We start from the raw sequence: 18,766 nt of genomic DNA, 5'->3' as shown, positions 1-18,766 counted from the left end.
CTTGAACTGAAGATCCTACAATGGAAAACATGGTGCTGCTTATTACAAGCCTGGACTTGGCAGCTGTCTTTGTTTAAATGTGTTTTTTGTATTTGTGTCAAATTGTAACATAATGTTAAATTGGTTGACTTTTTCTAATTCCAAGGATGTTGGTAAGGAAGAGGAGAGAGACTCAGAAGCTGTGAGTTTTACTGCCAGCTCTGCCACACTTTTCCTTTGTGATTTTGGCACATCTCTTCAGAAGAAAATCTCTTTTCCTTTTCTCTCTAAAAAGGAGATACTAATATTTACCAGCTGTTCAGCAGTGTTGGTGTGATTAATTCATTAACCTTTGTACAGCCCTTTGTGAACCTTTGATGTTCTGTATACATGTGGAGCACAATGTGAGACCTCAATGGACTGTTAAAATTCCTTTGGTACTATTTAGGGATGGAGACATGTCTCTTTGAGAATGAAGAAGAGGTAAATCCTCCTGACCCATCCTGTACCTGCTCTCATGAACATTTTGGGATGATAACCTGAAGTAGGCACTGATGTGACTTAACAGAAGAGTATTGACTGAATGTTAAACTTTGCTAACAAGTGTTTCTTTCCATTATTAATACAGGTGAATTAAAGGAAATCAAACAGGACATCTCCAGTCTTCGCTACGAACTGTTGGAGGATAAGTCCCAAGCAACAGAAGAGTTGGCAATTTTAATACATAAACTCAGTGAGAAACTAAATCCTAATATGCTGAGGTGTGAATGATTCAACAAAGGAACCGTGGCTTCGACTACAGCACAACTATTTATTGGCAATAATATTTCAGTATCTTATACTTGAAAATAATGTATTGTAGATTTTTAGCACTAAATAACTTTATGTACAGCTTCTCTGGAATTTAGTCTTAGGAACTTTTATTAACTCACCACAAAAAGATTGCTCTCTTCATTTCAATTGTCTAAAAGCAAGAACGATCATAACATTTTTTTTTTTTTGCATTTATGCATTAAAAAGGTATAATGGTATTGATTGCTGATATTTTAACAGGTTTATGACTACATATGGAGAATTCTTTGCACTAAATTTGCAAGACAAAAAATTAACAGATACAGCGTAATACTCTGTTCCTTGCAGTGTCCAGGTACAAAATAGGATTTTTCATACTACAATAAACCAACTAGAGATGAGTGGAGGATTACGTGAAATCTTTGTTCTTTATTAGTGGTGCTAGTAACGCGTGTAAGCCCAGAACTCATGGTTATGACCACAAGGAGTTGCTGAGAACCAGGTAAGTGCGAATCTAATGGCAGCAGCACTGTTTAACTTGTCTGTGTATACACGTACCCGCACCGACCCTTCCTTAATTCAGGGTATTTACTCTGGGAAAAGTAAGGATTTTTTTTTTTTTTTTTTAACTCAGACTCCGTGCAGGGCTGCTATTTTTGGCTTCGTTGTTAAATAAAGCATTCCTACTGTATGGATGCGTCCCGGTGGTTCGGCACCGAGCCCGGGACATCCCTCAGGGACGTTCCCGGCCGAGCCGCCGCTGCCGCTCCGGGGCGCTCCCGGCTCTGCCCGCCCCTCGCCCCGCCCCCGGCGCATTCTGGCCAATCGCGGCGCCCGCCTGCCCGCGGTCCCGCCCCCCGGCCGCCAGCCCAGCCAATGGGAGGCCGGCTCCGCGCGGAGGTTGCCGCGGTGACGGGCGGCGGTCGCGCCGTGCCCGCGGGAGGGACGCGCGTCCCGCGGGAGCGATGGAGCCGAGCCTGGCACGCGTGGATTACCTGCAGGTGGGCCCGGCAGTGCCCCGGCAGCCCCCCGACAGCGCCCCGGCACCGGGGCGGGGCGGCACGGCCCGCCCGGGACCGAGGGGCGGCGGCGCGGCGGGGCCTGCGAGCGGCCCGAGGCGCGTCCCGGTGCTCCGGGCCCTGCTCAGGAGCGTCTCTTCCACAGGTGGGAGTCACGGCGCAGAAGACGATGAGGCTGCTGCCCGCCTCCGGGAAGAAGGCCACGCAGAAGGTACCGCCTGGTGCCGCGGGCTCCCGCGCAAGGCTTCGCTGCCTCTCCTGTCCTATGCCTCATCCTATTGCTAATCATCTCCAGAGTTTCCTTGGCTATACGATGTCATAGAGAAAAACTATGCAAGCCTATTTTGGGCCTTTGGAAAAGCTTTTTTTGGAAAAAAATAGAAAAATAGATCTGAATTTGTGATTGGAAAGCTTTCAGAACCAGGAAAGAATTTTTGTAGTTTACAGCATTGCTGAAACCACAAGGGAGTTCTTCCATATTTCTCTTATTTTGGTTTTATTAACACTTTAGGACTAGAGGAAATGGCCTGAAGCTGAAACAGGAGAATCAGACTAGATATTAGAAAAAATATTTTACTGTTAGGATGGTCAACCATTGGAATAGGCTGCCCAGGGAGGTCGTGGAGTCACTCACCATCCCTGGAGGTGTTTAAGAGGTGTCTGGATGTGGTGCTGGGTGATGTGGTTTAGGGGTTACAGTAATAATAACGACTTGATGGTTGGACATGATGCTCTTAAAGGTCGCTTCCAACCTTGATGATTCTATGAAATATTTATTTTTAAGTTTTTCTTAATATAAGTTCAAATTAAGGAAACCTAGTTAGAGAAACTTAATAAAAATAACAATGCATTTTTTTTCCTTCGGTAATAAAGTCTCAGTATGAAAATACAACTCTTCCCAAATACTCCTTCACCTCATGGTTGCCAGTGTTCACAAGTAGAAATAGGAAAGGGATTGTAAATGCCTTTACTTGAATTGCTGTTCAGTATCCTATCTATAGCACTTTATACAGATTTCTGAACTACAATCCCATATGTAATTAAGTAGTCTAGAATTTTGAGTCCTTAAATATATAAAAATATAAATAATTTTATAATGGAGGGACTACTTACAATATCATGTAGTGACAGGACAAGGGGCAATGGCTTCAAACTGACAGAGCGTAGGTTTAGATTAGATATTAGGAAGAAACTGTTCCCTGTGAGGGTGGTGAGGCCCTGGCGCAGGTTGCCTAGAGATGTTGTGGATGCCTCATCCGTGGCAGTGTTGAAGGCTGCACAGGGCTCTGAGCAACCTGGTCTAGTGGAAGGTGTCCCTGCCCATGGCAGGGGGTTGGAACTGAGTGATCTTTAAGGTCCCTTCCAATCCAAACCATTCCGTGATTCTGTGAATACAGGAAAAGCATTATTGAAAAACACAGTTGTGTGTGTAATAAAAAATAACAATGTATTATACTTTTGAAGGTGGTTGTTGGAGATCAGGATGGGGTCGTTACGTGTTTTGGCATAAAAAAGGGGGAAGCTGTGGTAAGTGGAAATGTTCCATTTAAAATTTTATTTTTGAAATATTCTTCCCAGTGAACTTTGAAAGTCCCTTTTTTATCGACATGGCAAATAAGATACCTGTGGACACCTGTGGAAGGTGTCTAGGTAGAGCTGTGCACTGATACGTAACTGTGGTGAGGCCATGCTGATCTCTTGCCTGGTCATACACAGGGTCTTCCACAGTTACAGAGTGAGACACTGTTGTGGATCATCAGGAAAAAAGTAATTTCCACATCCTTTGCGCTTCAGTTAAGTTGGGCTTAAGCCTGTACACATACACAGTTACTGTAACAGGATGAACACCTGCAGAGATTCATTAAATCGCCTTAGGGATTTGGACAAACTGATTGCTTTTTATGCCCGGCTCAATAAAAAAATTATTATTTTCTTTCATGGGTTTTCTTTTCCCCTTCAGGAGGTTCATGGTTAGCTCATAAGGATCCTGTAGCAATACAAATAAATCTGTGTAGACTTCTGGAATAAGAATGTGATGTGTAAGAGACAGGGAGTGTGTGTGTTGTTCTTTAAAATACAAAACAAACCACAAACAAAACAGCTGAAAGTAGTGCTGAATTTTTCCCATGGAGGAATAAATAATACTGAAGTAATGAAGTCTTAATTTATTATATTTTAAAGCTTTTAATATTTATTTACTTATCAAATGCTTGACTGGTCTGTGATTCTGAAGATAAATGTACGGATTATTTTTGTCTGTGTACAATCCATTGCATCTTAGTTTTGCCAGAAATTGTAAAGTAAATTTCTTATCCTTTATGTTAAAAAATTACCATAAATATGATACTGTGATGTTGAAAATTGCTTTTCTGTTTACAGCCAGTGTTCAAGACACTGCCAGGACAAAAAATCTCAAGACTGGAGCTGGGAGGAGCTCTTAACACACCACAAGAGAAAATTTTTGTGGCTATAGGATCAGAAGTCAGAGGTTTCACAAAAAGAGGGAAGCAGTTTCTTTCATTTGAAACTAACCTTACTGAAAGCATCAAAGCTATGTAAGTATGATATTTTGCATTTTTTTGAGAGCTGTAGCAGACTGTTAGTTTATGATTTTATGAAATGATTTTAAGCATACTGTGTAGGTGACACTAAGTGCCAGTCCAGCTTCAGCTTGTGCTGCGACCTGTAGCAGGAATTTGGAATATCATGGAGAAATTCTGGAAGTGTAGGGGGAATTGGGCAGGGTGTGGAGGCACTCACAGCAGTGCAAAATCCAAGTGAGCAGAGCTGGGGTTGTTGCCACAGTGATACCTCCTGGAGCAAAATCTTTTTTGGATTGTGTTGTAAGATGCTGCCAGACAAATCAGCTTGAGAAAAGTTAATATAATAAAAAATACAGTAATGAAATTTCTATAAAGACATTCTTAGGAATTTACCTGAAGACAAAGTAGAAATATGAGAGCTACAGAAACCATGTAGTAAATGTTAATATTTATAAGGAGCTTTTAAAGCTGGAATAGCTTGCAGGGCCCCATAATACCTTGGAGCTGCAAGCATAGTAAGGCATAAAAGCATAAAAGACTGTTGCTGCATCAAAATGCTACAGGAAAGTGTTTTCTTTTCCTCAGGTACATTTCGGGAGCAGATCTCTTCCTCTGTGCAAGCTACATCTATAACCATTACTGTGACTGCAAGGACCAGCACTACTTCCTATCAGGAGATAAAATCAATGATGTTCTCTGCCTCCCTGTAGACAAAGTGAACTGCATCACACCAGTGCTTGCGTGTCAGGACAGAGTCCTCAGGGTGTTACAGGTTAAAATGCTTCCTTCTTTATGTTTTATGTATTGATGCTATGGAATTGGACTCATTATTAAGGGAATCAGCATATCAGCATGGCTTAAACATCATAAGGATCAGTATATTGTGCCGTACTTGGCAGTGTTGCTGCTGGTGCATTCCCTTTCTTTTTCTTCTGTTTTTTTAAAGGAAAATCGTTATCATAAACTTGCAAAAAAATAAGGATTAATGAAACCACTATAAACAGGCTTTGGAATTCATAGGTGGAAGTAGATTGTAGGAACCCAGAGTGCAGAGAAATATTCTCTGCACTCTGGGTTCCTACATCAGATGACAAATTGGTCCCTTCTAACTAAAAGTGCTCATATACACATTTAATTTCCGTAAGTCTTTATCACTTTGGGAATTCTGGCTCTCATAAATTACTCTTGCGACAAGTCTGAGTGATGCTAAGTGGTTTAACAAATTAAATTGCCAGGTGAGTTCCTGGATCATTTTTAATGATAACAACACGTTTCAAGAGTCCTATGTTTTATTTCTACAAACTTCACCCTGTTTTTGGCTTAGAAGTGGTTCTCCCATAAGGGTTTGAATAAGTAAATCTTACCTGTTAGTATGATCCATAATAATTTTGTCATTGTGAGGCTTTGGTTTGGTTTGTGGCTGGTGTTTTGAGGTTGTTCTTTTTTTGTTGTTTTGGTTGTGGTTTTTTTGGTTTTTTAAACAAATTCATTCAAGATTGTTCTCGTTGTCTTCAGGGATCTGATTTGCTCTATGAAGTAGAAGTTCCTGGACCACCTACTGTTCTTGCTCTGAGCAATGGAAATGGGGGTAACAAGATTTTGAATACACACATAACTAAATAACGTTATTTTATTACATTTTTAAGGTTTATAGCTTGTCTCTGTTAATTATTTTGTCTTGATTTTTAAGCTGATGTTATAAATTCAGCAGGAAACTATGTGAAGTAATTTTTCTACATTGCATTAAATATAGACACATAGATATGACTGTTCTAGGCAGTTCTGAATTATATTCACGTTCAGTTGAAGGCCTCTTACAACAGCAGTGAGATATGAGGGGTCTCACTGTGTAAATACACGTTGGACTTTTGGAGGCCATGTCCAGGTTTTGGGTTTGTGTTTCTCTTACACATGGCTTTCCATAACTGGAATACATGGGTGGCTGAGAATATTGAATAGAGCTGGCATAAACTAAGACTGGAAGGTTCAAGCTTAAAATAGTTTGATTATCCTTCTTGCTAATCTGCTCTAACCTCACAGAAATCGCTTTAGGGTGTTAATCTGGCGCTTAATTTAGTTTCAGTTAGACTGTGTGACAAACATCCAGAGCTGGTTTGGAAAAGTAGTTCTTAATTGCTGAAATTTTGGCACAACATTCCATAGTGGGTGTGTGTTCTGAAAGGATTTCTCTGTTTTTCTTCTGTAAAGGCCACTGAATAGCCCAACTTTGCTGAAATAGAAAGTATTGGCTTTTGAGTGGTTTTTAGGCAGAACTTCAGTGCAGGGGTGCAGCCATACACAGAATAGTGATAGCCATGAGGAAATGATCGGGATGGGTGCAGCTTTCATGGATTTGTTTTTGGGTTCAAAGCCTGACAGTTCTGTTGCACATCACTATTTAGTGCTTTCTTTTCCCATTGACTGTAGACTGTAAATACACAACATTTTAAAATCAGTGTACATGACTTTATTGATTCTAAGTTCAGTTTCTGTGTTTAGGTGATTCTGGGGAAGAAATTGTGTATGGAACTTCTGATGGGAAGCTAGGTCTCACCCAGATTACTGGTACCAAGGCAATACCAAAGTGGGAAATTGGAAATGAAAAGAAGAGAGGAGGTATGTGTCTCAATCTCTCCCTCTTTAGTTACCCAGCATACCTGAGGATTTGTTACAAGTAGGATAATCAGGAAATCTTGTTCATAGCGAACTTTGGAGGCATATTGTGATTATGTCAGTATATGATACTAATGTGACTAAGGTCTCTTTCACTCTTCTGATTTTCTGACAAATACTTTTAATCAGTTTGTCTTGCTTTGGGTCTTGTGTTCATATTATTTCCAGTATTTTAGCATACTTTTGTTTTTACACTATTTTTAAAGTGGCATCTGTAAAACAGTGTTGATTCAAATATGATTGATTGAAATGTTTATCATTTTTCTAAGTGTGTGCATATTTGGCAAATTTACCTGCCAGATTTATCAGATTGTTCAATGGTTTCAAGGGCTCTAAAGAGTCACAATAAGGGGTTTTGGCTGAAGGTGGAATATGTCTCCACAATAAGGTCTAACTGATGAAAACTTACCCAGTTTTACCCTTGGTGTGCTGCTTCTGCAGCATCTGTGAGCCCATACTTCTTTGTAAAAGAGAAGATAATGGATGGAATGTATAAATATATTTTTATTTAATTATAAGAGTTATCACCACGTTATTTTCTTTAAATGCTTCCTCATATGTCCGTAGTCTTTCTATGAAATATGGAGCCATAAAAGTTAACATTGAACCTGAAGCACAGGGGAGGGACTTCAGCTCTCTTGAGGACTCATCCAGAAATCTCATTATTAACACCTTAAAAGCTGGCCAGGAGTCTCTTTCCATGTAACTGAGCATGACCTCTGTATTATTGTGTCATAAACTAATAAAGATGAAGCAAATGGCTTTGTTTTCTTCTTTGTTAGGTATTCTGTGTATTGATAGTTTTGACATTCTGGGAGATGGAGTTAAGGAATTACTCGTTGGACGAGATGATGGAATGATAGAGATCTATAACTTTGAGAGTGCTGATGATCCTGTCCTTCGACATGATTATGTAAGTCTACATCTTTCATACTCTGCTGGAAGAAGACATTAATTAAAAACAATAATCTGTATTTAAAAACTCTCATGATCATTACTGCTAAAATATGTGGTTTGTTTTTAATTTAAGAGGTTTGTAACATTGACAGTATGAACTTGAAATCAGTATGGTAGCAATGTAAGAGCCAGAAAGTGAAGTAGTGCTGATTTGAGCAAAAATCAAGATAATGTAGAGAGTGTATGCTAAAATTTTGGCTCAGTTGACTGCTGGGTGTAACCTAATACAGAGCTGCTCTCTCAGTGAAAAAATGGAGAGTGTTGTGTACAGTGTGTAATTTACAGATTAATAAATGGAAGCTTCAAGACTTCACTGAGCATAATTACTTTGGTTATGAATTGCTTAAAATAGTAATTGGATCCAGAGTGATCATTTCATTTCAGTCAGAGTGTTAATTCCTGCTGGAAAAACATTGTCTATCAGTGTTTTGCTTTCAATTTCATAATGTGTTCGTTATGTGGAGTAGAATCTTCTAAAAACTTCTAAAATGAGTGCAGTGATATTTCCCTCTGCTTGAATGTGTTTATTTGAAGGCTTTATCAGAGAGCATTGCATCAATCCAGGGTGGCTGTGTGGGAAAAGATGGCTATGATGAAATTTTAGCAGCAACATACTCAGGTAAGCTTCATATCACTGACACAATAAATGCCGTGTGTGGTGAGGTGATAAAATGAAGCAGGTTATGTTGTTAGTGCAGCTCACATCTCTTAAAATTTTGTGTTCTGATCGGAACCAGAACAACGTTTTGTTGAAAAGATCTCTTCTGATTTAATATTTACTCTTAAAGAAAATGTTTCTTAAACTGTGGGGATTTTATGTTTTAAGATATTCATCATGTGTAGCACAGTGACTGGCTATACTTTGGTGTAAACTGCTGCCTCACTGTGATGAAATACTGAGTATGTTATGTCTGAAGGATTTATTTATGATTTTTTAATATATATTAAAAATGTTGACAGACAAGCATGTTTTTCTTTTGTTTTCATGTCTTTTACAAAATCTTGTTCCTTTTCAGCTTCACAGGGCTTTAAATGGGGTTGGTTTTGCTTTCAGTAGAAAATAAAGCTCCCCCATGTGTGGCATCTCAGCAGCTCCTCTGTGAGACTTGAGGTATTGGCCTGATTGTAACAGAGGCCGTGATAAACATGCTGCATATGCCAGCTGCTGGGAGCTAAAATATTGCTAATTCTCTCTCTTTAGTTACCTTCAGTTCTAAAATTTAACCTGTTAAAACTTCTTGTAATGAAAAATCATGTCATTTGGCAAGATACAATCCTCAGTCAGTTACTGAGAAATAATGGTGTTCCAAGTAGCTCTTTTAAACATTTTTGGGTGATCAAAAGATTCTTACACCTGACCTCATATGAATTGTTTTGGTGTGATTGGCCACAGTACTGTTGCAGCCTAAGTCCTTTGTGGCTTTTAGTGGGAACGTTGTAAAGATCCATGGATCATAGAAGAAAGGGAAAAAGTGAAAGCCTGTGTTCCCCTGTGAGCTTTCAAAGGTGAATTCTGGTAGGATGTGCACTAGACTGATTTTGGTATGTCTGCATATCATGCCTGAGGTATCAGAATGTAATCAACTAATATTTACTTTTATAAATGAATGTAATTTAGTAAGCAAAAGTATAACTTTTTCAAGCAGCAGCATTCAATCTCTAAGCTCACTGAGCAGCATACAGTTTGCTATAAACACATTGCACAGCTTTTGTTTTGTTTCCAGCTATAGTACTGCCAATAATGCAAGGTTTTGTCAGAAAAAGAGAGGTGAGAAAAAATCAAAGTGCTCAGTTAAAAACTGTCGTAGAGGGATTTATTGCTCAAAGTACTTAATGAAAAAGAATAACTAATGTTTTCCAGTTTAAGAATGAAACCCATAGAAAATTATGCTCAGAGTCTAGGATTAATCCTACTAAAAAGGATTAAATTAGGCTCAATTCTCTCTACCCAGTGTGTGGAAAAAACATCCCTCCATGCATACAACAGCTGAGTGTAGACTTTTCTTTTTAGCTTATAAGGAATATAAACTTCATATATTGGTTTAGGCTGGCTGACAGGACTGACTACAGAACCTGTCCATAGAGAAGGTGGATCAGGGGAAGAACTAAAATTAAGTCAAGAAATGCAGAGCAAGATTTCATCCTTAAGGTAATTCCACTAGAAAGAAATTTAAATGGAAGAATTGAAATGTTAAAAGTTGAAATGTCATCTCTCCTTCCTATCTCACTGGATTTTCTTTGTCATTAATATATCTAGAAGTAGAATCAAACCTTTTCAAAGCAGAAATGAATAGCAGCCTCCTTTCACGGTCTTTTCCTATCTTGCCTTCACATGATGGTATCTTAATACTTTCTGCCTCAGTATCAGCAAGATTCCTTTCTTCTGTGCTGCTCTATAGCTTCTAAATGATGGCAGGAAAGAAGTCACTATCATATTATTCAAAATGCATTGCATTCTTGAAGGAAAAAGATTGTCCTTTCCTGTGTCTCAGGAAAGCTTTTTAGGCAAGGAGCATGTAAAATCTACATGTCCATGTGATAGAGTTTATATTTTATCTTTGCAAAGTATGTGGAAGGGGAGTCATCAGTCACTTCTGGCTGGAAAATTGAGGACAGGAGATAAACATGATTGTCTTGCAAGTTTACCTAATTTCTAGGGTAGCTTTTATAGTTGCCTTTTTTAAAGACGTTAGAGTGGTTTCCCTTTTCTAGGAATGAATTGGAACAACTGCAGATAAAAGTACTTCAGGAACGGGAGAAATACCAGCAGTCCTCTCAGTCCAGCACTGCAGTTTCCTCAGTACCTGCATTCAGTGTGAATGACAAGTTCACGTTGAACAAGGATGATGCCAGCTACAGCCTCATCTTGGAGGTGCAGACAGCCATAGATAATGTCCTGGTGCAGGTCAGTGGGGCTTTGTTCTTGTTGGCTTTCTTGATGCATAAATAAAACACTCAGACACTTTCTAGTTCAAAAAGCCAAGTTATAGCACCTTAAGTACTTGGTTTTTTAAAAGTCTGAATTGTTGCAAGCGGGAGCTGAAGTGTTCAATGTTGCAGTATTGAACTAACTGCTGTAAATGCTTGTTAGGGAACAAATACAACAAACTTTTACTGAGCAGAGCAATGTTACATTACCAAAATAAACCACAGTGCCTGCTGTAACAGAAGATTTCTTTGTAACTTTGTGTTTGCTTTTGCGTGTCCTTATTTAAACACCAATTAAATGAGGTGCACATTCTCACTTGCCAGGTAAGTACTCTGTAGTGGAAAATTAATTTCAGAGTCTTATGGGCCACCTGTGCACTTTCAGTGTGGAACAGTATCTGATTTGTGTGCAGTTGGGGAGAAATATTCCTGCCCATCACAGCAACGTTGGTTAATTATTCCTCCTACTGTATCAGCTGAAATTAACGTCATCTTCGGTAGTCAGAAAGAGTAGCGGTACTGAATTACCTTCTTTTGGGAAATGCATGAGGAGAAAAATGTGACAAGGAGGAATTTATGAGGCGAGCTGGCTACAACAAATGGGAAAGAACTGCTGTAGGATTTTATTTTTCACTTCTTAATAAAAATCCTTTTTTTATTAAGGATGTTACAGAGCAATGCTAAGCTACAGCTAATTTGCCACTCTATAATATCTGATGTTTCTAGAGCTAAATGGGGAATAATGAAATTGTTTAATCTACCTTTCATGTCTGAAAGATAGTTACAGATTTTACACTGAAGTTGTGGTAAGCCAGCCCCCCAGGAGTTCAGGACTCTGTAAGGGAATAAGAGAAAGATCATCATGTTACTCCAGGATTAAGTAGTAAGCTGCATGTCTGTTAGGCTTTTGCCTCTCAGATGAAGCAATCTTCTTGCCTCTCCCTTATTAAAAACATTGATGACAGTTAGAGGATAAATGCACTTGGAGCTACTCAGAAACGTAAGCTCTTTATTTTTCCTTCCTCCTGTGTGCTGCAGAGTGATGCCCCACTAGACTTGCTGGATGTGGATAAAAATTCTGCCGTCGTTAGTTTTAGCAGCTGTGATTCTGAGGTGAGTGAAACAGAGATGATGTTTGTAGAGATTACATGGTGAAAACACTGAGTACTGTGTAGTAAAAGTAGAACTTGGAGGACATTTAGTAGATGAGTAGTTTAATATTCAGTTAAACTACTCATCTGGTAATTGTGGAGAGCACAGCTGCATTAGAGATACTGCAGAATTAGGAGTTAGTAGCACATCCTGATGTAAAGAAAACCTAAGTATGTGCAAAAATATCAGCTCTCTTCCTTTTTTTTTTGTTCCTGAGGAGGATTGTGAGAGACACATTCAGTATTGCTCTCTTCTCTGTGTATCATAGGATCACGTACATTTACTTCCAAGCAATTTAGGTGAAGAGTGTTACTTAGTTAATTTCTAAAAACATCTTTAGAATGTGACAATTCTGCTGTGTGGGAAGTCAAATGTTTGCATGCTTTTTTTAGTATATAATAACTGCAGACTTGAATAGCTATGGAATTACTATTGACACTGAGGGCCTGGGGGGAAAATCCAGAAACTACCTTGCAGTTTATGAAAATCTTCTGTAAAATCTTTTTCCTTCTAACAGTCCTTTATTTTAGTTTTAAGAACTGAATTTGCACATCGTTGTTCTGCCCTGGAGCTCCCAGAAATCAGCTTTTTATTTTAGGTTTCTTGCCATTTATGATGATTAATTTAACACTTTTTCTGGTGTATTTTCTTACTGATCCTGCTTTAGTTTTTGAATGTTGAACTAATTTTGCAGATGAGTGGGGCAGGCTGACATGCATTTTTCAGATGAAAAGTAGGTATCTATGTAATCTTCATAGAGATACTAAAGAGTGTAAGAGGCTTTGGTTGTATTCTCCTTATAGAGAGATTTAATTTTTTTAAACTCTACCATAATTAAAACTAATTGGAACATTCAGAGGAACAAAGGATTGCTTTTTTGTATTTAACCCTTGTAAATAGCTGTACATGCATAGCAAAAACTTTACTGTAACATGTCTACAGTTAAAACAGACCAGTAGAAATTTTGTGAATCCACAGGCCTATTTTGTATTATTTTCCTGTTTGTTTGTTTTTTTTTTCCTGTTTACAGCCAAATAGCAACTTTCTTCTTGCAACTTACAGATGCCAAGCAAATACAACAAGACTTGAACTTAAGGTAAAATGCTCAAAAATATCTTCCACAATAAATTAATGGTTATTCCTGCTCTGGAATGGAGAGTTCTCTACCTGGATCAGTCCAGTCTTTACTTCTGGTTCTTTCCTGAGAACCTTCTAACCTGGGGCTTGTGTTCCTTTTTTATTTGTCCTAGAGTTTCTAAAGGCTTCTAAAAATATGTCAGAGGGGAGCCCGGGGTCCTTTTGAGTGTCCCTAAGATGAAAGCAGTGGGGACATCACAGATTGGGAAAATACTGAAAGCAATGTGTGGAACTTAAAGCAGAGGGAGGTGTGGGAGAGAAAGCTCTGGCACTGTTTATCCTTTGAAGTGTTTGAAGGAAGTTACATTGGGAACTAACAAGGGAATATAGACTCAATTTGTATTTTGGAGAGGAAGAAAATCGTGTCATTCCATGCTTATTACACTAAAGGCATGTTGGTGTTTTGGAGTTTATTTTTAAGGATCCACCAAATTCACACATTTTATGGCAACCAGCAGGGAAAGTAATGAAGGAAATCCTGACTAGAAAATCCTCAATGTGCACACAGGCATGAGGTTTTCTCTTTTTTACTGCAGCCTGCTAATCTGATACATGTTTATGTAAAACTCTCAATTTTGAGGCTTTTTATTTTAGAATATCATAAAATTAGTTAGTGGGTGTTATTTTATTAGTATTTGATTCATCTAATCCAGCAGCACTTCATTGGACACTGCTTCATCTTAAGACTCATCTCCTTTATTTATATTGACACTACCAAGTAAATATAATACTCTAAATATTCTTGAAGTGCTACAGTATTTCTTTAACATACTTTGAATATTCACCAAATTTCCAAACGGTGATAAAATAATATTTTTCTTTTTCTTCTTTTCTGTGGGTCCTTCTTTTCTCTGCAGGTTCGCTCGATTGAAGGACAGTACGGGACACTCCAGGCGTATGTAACTCCCAGAATTCAACCAAAAACCTGTCAAGTTCATCAATATCAAATTAAGCCACTTTCACTCCACCAGAGAACTCATTCTATTGACCAGGACAGGTATTTGCAAAGAAAAATCAATGCCTTTTTTTGCTTGGAAAAAATGACACAGTCCAGCTGAAGCATTTGCTCTGTAAACTTCAGTATGGAATTTCTAAGCCCTAAACTACACTTTTGAGCCTGTAGTTCCATTTTGTGGGTTTCTTAATAGAAATTACGGATTAAATAGGTTCTTTGCCATTCTTTATTCTTGTTTTAGGGTTATTTTTCATTTTACTGCCCTGGGTTATAGTCCGGCCCCATGTGTAGAGCTGAGGGTGTGGTAGAAAGGAAACTCTCCTGTGGAGGTAACTGTGTCTTTTCAGTTTCAGCCTCATTCTGTGCTCCACCCTTTTCCTCTAACTTTTTTCTCACAGCTAATTTGGCCCCAAAACTGAGCCAAGACTTTTTTTACCTTTATCTCTGTGTTATAGGAATTTAGTATTTTACACAATTTCTAGTGGATTTTTGCCCACCCTCAGCTAATATCTTGTATTGTCTCCAAGGATATGCTTGTTCCAACCAAAACTGAAAGACTGAAGGGATGATACCAACAGCTTCAGTATGCAAATGAGCTCCACTGTGCCTTGTTCTTGATAAAAATGCGATGTCTGAGGTTTACAGCACGGGAGGCTTTTGAGGATCTGTCTTAGCCATATTTGCTGTTGTCAGTTACTCACCTTTGTCCTAAATTTCGGGTTTAACAACTTGCAACAGGATATCAAAAACTTCCAACTTGTTTTTTTTTCCGGATCTGACATGCCTAGTGGGAGGTAAAACTTGAATGAGCATGTAGCTTTGCATCTTGCAGTACAGAAAAATAGCTGTAATCTGCAATATGTGTCTGTACTTAGGGAGAGACCTGGCTTTTTACAGGCTGCTGATTAAAAGGAAACCACCATGTGGAACTAAGCTTTTTACATGGACAGTGTCCCTCCTTCTTAACTATCTTTTTTTCTTCTTTTAATTTCACAATGTCACAGGCCCATGAATACACTGATGCTCAAAGGCCAGTTCAGTTTTGCTGAAATTCACTCCTGGATTGTGTTTTGCTTGCCTGAGGTGCCTGAAAAGACTCCTGCTGGAGAGTGCATCACCTTTTATTTTCAGAACACCTTCCTGGGAACACAGCTTGAAACTACCTACAGGTAAAATACAATTACTAAACTTAATGCATGCATATGTGTTTAAGTTTGTTCATTTAAAATTTTTCTTCCTTTATAGAAAAGGTGAGGGATATTTTAAATCTGACAACATCTCTACAATATCTATCCTCAAAGATGTGCTTTCCAAAGAGGCTACTAAAAGGAAGATTAATCTCAAGATATCATATGGTAAAAATTTCTTCTCTATTTTGTTGTTCTTCAGTTCATTTGATATTCCCATAAATGGAGTATGTAGTACTCATTTGCTTGTTGGGATTCTTTTTTACTCCCTGCTAGATGTAAATGAAGAATCTGTGAGGCACACATTAAAGCTTATCCACCCTAAATTAGAGTATCAGCAGCTGCTGGCCAAGAAGGTTCACTTAATAGATGCTTTGAGAGTAAGTATCTGGACTCCTGGGGTTTGATTTTTATGGGGGATTATGCTGTCAGGTACCAAACCATGGCTCGAGTCAGGTGTGTGTTGTGTGGGGATCTGTTCCCTTTCTGTTCCCTTAAATGAAATTAAAGCACGTGTTTTAAGTGTCCAGGAGACAGATTTCTTGAAGGAAAATTCTTTTTTGCTATATAACTAGTGAATAACATGTGGGATTACTGAAGATGCTTAAATTGGACAGCAGAAGGGCAGCCAGCTTTATCATCTAATGTTCTCTTCTAGCCCACTGTTATTTTACAGCTCCTTCTGTCTCTCTTTCCACTAACATGTATAGTTTTTTAGATCATCCAGGCCAGATGCAACTCCTTTGCTTTGGAACTTAATACCATTCTCTCATAATTTCTGAATCATCTGCTTTTCCATCTTTTGCTTAATACCCTCCTCAGCAGTCTTTGGGAGGTACCAGTTAGGCAGCTTGCCTCAGTTCTTGGACTTCTTTGCCAACAACCAGAATTTTGCTGTTAAAAACTCACCATCATCAAGTTGGTATTTTTTATTTAATGGGAGGGGAGGTGAAAATGGACAACCAGTTATCTCTTGTCCTTTTGGGGTCAGCAAATACTTGTCAGAATTATTTAGATAGTAGAAAAGCTGGCTACTAAGGAGAACGGTGTGAATCTTTATTATCACTAAAAGGTTTTTACTTGGGCTTGGTTTGGCAAACCAGGGATGTAAACACTATTAGAGAGTTTATTCTTAATGCATACTGTGTTTGTGCAATAATAATGGTGTTGTACATTTTGCTTGTTTTAGGCTTTTTTTAGAGAGCAAATCTTCAACAAATTATTTTGTCACTCAGTTTTTGGATGATAACTTATTGATCGGGAGTAAAATAATCTAATGATTGATGAAAGCTGTTATCCCAGCAGACTCACAGTGCACAACATAATTACCTCTTGTCTAGAACAGAAGTGTCTTTCTGTGGAGGATAAAAAGATCTCTACTATCGACCATCCCACATTGGTCTGCTGGCATTTTAGAAGAGGCCTTCAAAACTTCTTGCTGTCACAAATTGAGTGATACTTTCAGAGTTTACTTTTACCTTCAGACTTCAGCGTGTGCTACACTTTTTTAGGAATTTACCTTCATTTTTAGACTAAGTATGGTCAAGGGCTTGAGTCTGTACAGTGTGATCCTGTTCTGGCTCAGAGCTGAAAGCTGTAATACACAGGATTCACAGGATTTTGAGAATCCAGTCTATGAAGTGACAAGTGACATCTGGCATTTCATTAGAAGACTAGAAAATGAGGCACTCTGAAAATAACACTTATAGTTTAGAAGGGGATTGTCTTCCCTTTGAAGTACTTCCTTCTGACATATCTAAGCTTAATTTCTTCTCACTTACCTGCTCTTATGAGACCTACCTGCTGTTAGTTCTTACCATTTTAAACTGTCTTTGAGGAATTACAAGTTCATGAAGGGAACGTGGACTTCCTGCTCCCAAAATACCGCAGCATTTTGGAAGAGGCAGATCAGCTGCTGGAGGAATACAAGAGACAACCTGCACATCTTGAGAGACTTTATGGTTTGTTGATAATTCAGCTTTATTTAAATGGGGCTTCATGTCCAGAGACATGGCTGAAATAGACAGCTGCTTATATTTAGATGATTCTTGTCTTTATGGACATGGTTAAAGATAGTGTTCAAATTCAGGATGGCATTTAAAAATGTATAAAAGTTAAATGGTTTGGATTTGTTTACAATTAAACCATTGTTTAAAACATGAGGTTAAAAAAGTCTTCTAACAACTGGAATAGTTGGTACATAATCATGAGCTAAAAGTAGATACCTCCTACTGAAAACAAGGCAAATTATAATTTTTGGTATTTTACCTTTGCAGGTATGATCACAGATCTCTTCATAGATAAATTTAAATTTAAAGGCACCAATGTGAAAACCAAAGTTCCTCTCCTTCTGGAAATTCTGGATGGCTGTGATCAAGATGGACTGATTGCTTTTTTTGATGCTGCCTGACAAGGAAAAAGCAGAGTAATTTTTCTGGTTTTAACCAAGGCATTTCAGTATCAAGTCCAAAACACTTTTTAAGAAAAACACTTTTAGTCTTTTGTTGTACTGTCAGCTCTTAGGTTTTATTCATACTTATTACCATATTGGATACAGTAGTAAACTTCATATAAACTGTTGTGTATGTTAACTGTGTGCAGAGGTTTTATGTACAGTGTTAATATAATAGCTCAAGAACAATCAGATGTAAATACCAAATATCCTTTTGGCAAAAATGTTTTCACTACTGTTTAAGATTACATGGAGTAGCCTGTCCCCCAGCTGCAAGAATGGATGAAGAAACTGGTTTCCAGAGACTTGGATGGATTTGGGAGACGTCTGTGTGTTTAAGCTGTACCTAACTTAGTTTTGCCTGTTGTGTTGAGAATGTGGTATGAGAATGTCACCAGACTTGATGTAGCTGGTGTATGAAGAGAGGGAGAAGAACTCTAAAATTTAGACTGAAGACAGCTGCATTTAAACTCTTGTTTAGGGATGGATGGCATTAAACTTCCTCCATGCTTCCCTAGCGTCCTTGTGCTTCATTTCAAAACTCCACCTACCTTCTCACTTGGTTTTATTTAAAAGAGATGAAGCAGCTTGTGGAGACAGGGATCTGTTCACAAGGAAAAAAGACCAACTCCACTGAAGTGGCATAGAACCATCCGCCAGGGTGGAAGAGACCTTTGAGATCATCAAGTTCCACCATCAACTTGTCATTATCACTGTAACCCCTAAACCACATCCCCCAGCACCAGATCCAGACACCTCTTAAACCCCTCCCGGGATGGTGACTCCACCACCTCCCTGGGCAACTTCTTCCACCCTAACAGTGACAATTTTTTTCCTAATTGTCTAATCTGAGGGTGGTGAGGCCCTGGCACAGGTTGCCCGAAGAAGCTGTGAATGCCCCATCCCTAGAACTGCTAAAGGTCAGGTTGGATGGGGCTCCAAGCAACCTGGTCTAGTGGAAGGTGTCCCTGCCCATGGCAGGATGGTTGGAA

At 38.7% G+C, this 18,766-nt stretch overlaps 2 protein-coding genes across 3 annotated transcripts in view; both read left to right on the top strand.

Annotated features, from left to right (window-relative positions):
- TRPC3 (transient receptor potential cation channel subfamily C member 3) overlaps window positions 1–1,178 on the top strand; it is a 34,969-nt gene extending 33,791 nt beyond the window's left edge. For both annotated transcript variants that reach the window (XM_010406452.3, XM_039551630.1), the window contains exon 12: window positions 608–1,178. In XM_010406452.3, coding sequence (XP_010404754.1) covers window positions 608–750 — 143 coding nt within the window. In that variant the 3' untranslated portion in view covers window positions 751–1,178. The remainder of the gene's footprint in view (window positions 1–607) is intronic.
- A 486-nt stretch (window positions 1,179–1,664) lies between these two features.
- Window positions 1,665–18,287, top strand: BBS7 (Bardet-Biedl syndrome 7). The gene is made up of 19 exons (XM_039551310.1): window positions 1,665–1,772; window positions 1,936–2,001; window positions 3,255–3,317; window positions 4,170–4,345; window positions 4,919–5,105; window positions 5,849–5,921; window positions 6,833–6,949; window positions 7,789–7,919; window positions 8,498–8,582; window positions 10,010–10,112; window positions 10,676–10,868; window positions 11,930–12,004; window positions 13,074–13,139; window positions 14,038–14,177; window positions 15,140–15,304; window positions 15,381–15,490; window positions 15,599–15,702; window positions 17,160–17,283; window positions 17,599–18,287. The coding sequence occupies exons 1-19, from the start codon at window positions 1,737–1,739 to the stop codon at window positions 17,730–17,732; spliced, it is 2,148 nt and encodes a 715-aa protein (XP_039407244.1). The 5' UTR covers window positions 1,665–1,736; the 3' UTR covers window positions 17,733–18,287.
- Window positions 18,288–18,766: the final 479 nt, after the last annotated feature.

This window comes from Corvus cornix, chromosome 4 (genome assembly GCF_000738735.6).
Source record: "Corvus cornix cornix isolate S_Up_H32 chromosome 4, ASM73873v5, whole genome shotgun sequence".
NCBI classification, from domain to species: Eukaryota; Metazoa; Chordata; class Aves; order Passeriformes; family Corvidae; genus Corvus; species Corvus cornix.
Note: the sequence above shows the minus strand (reverse complement) of the source record. Positions and strands in the feature narration are given on the sequence as shown.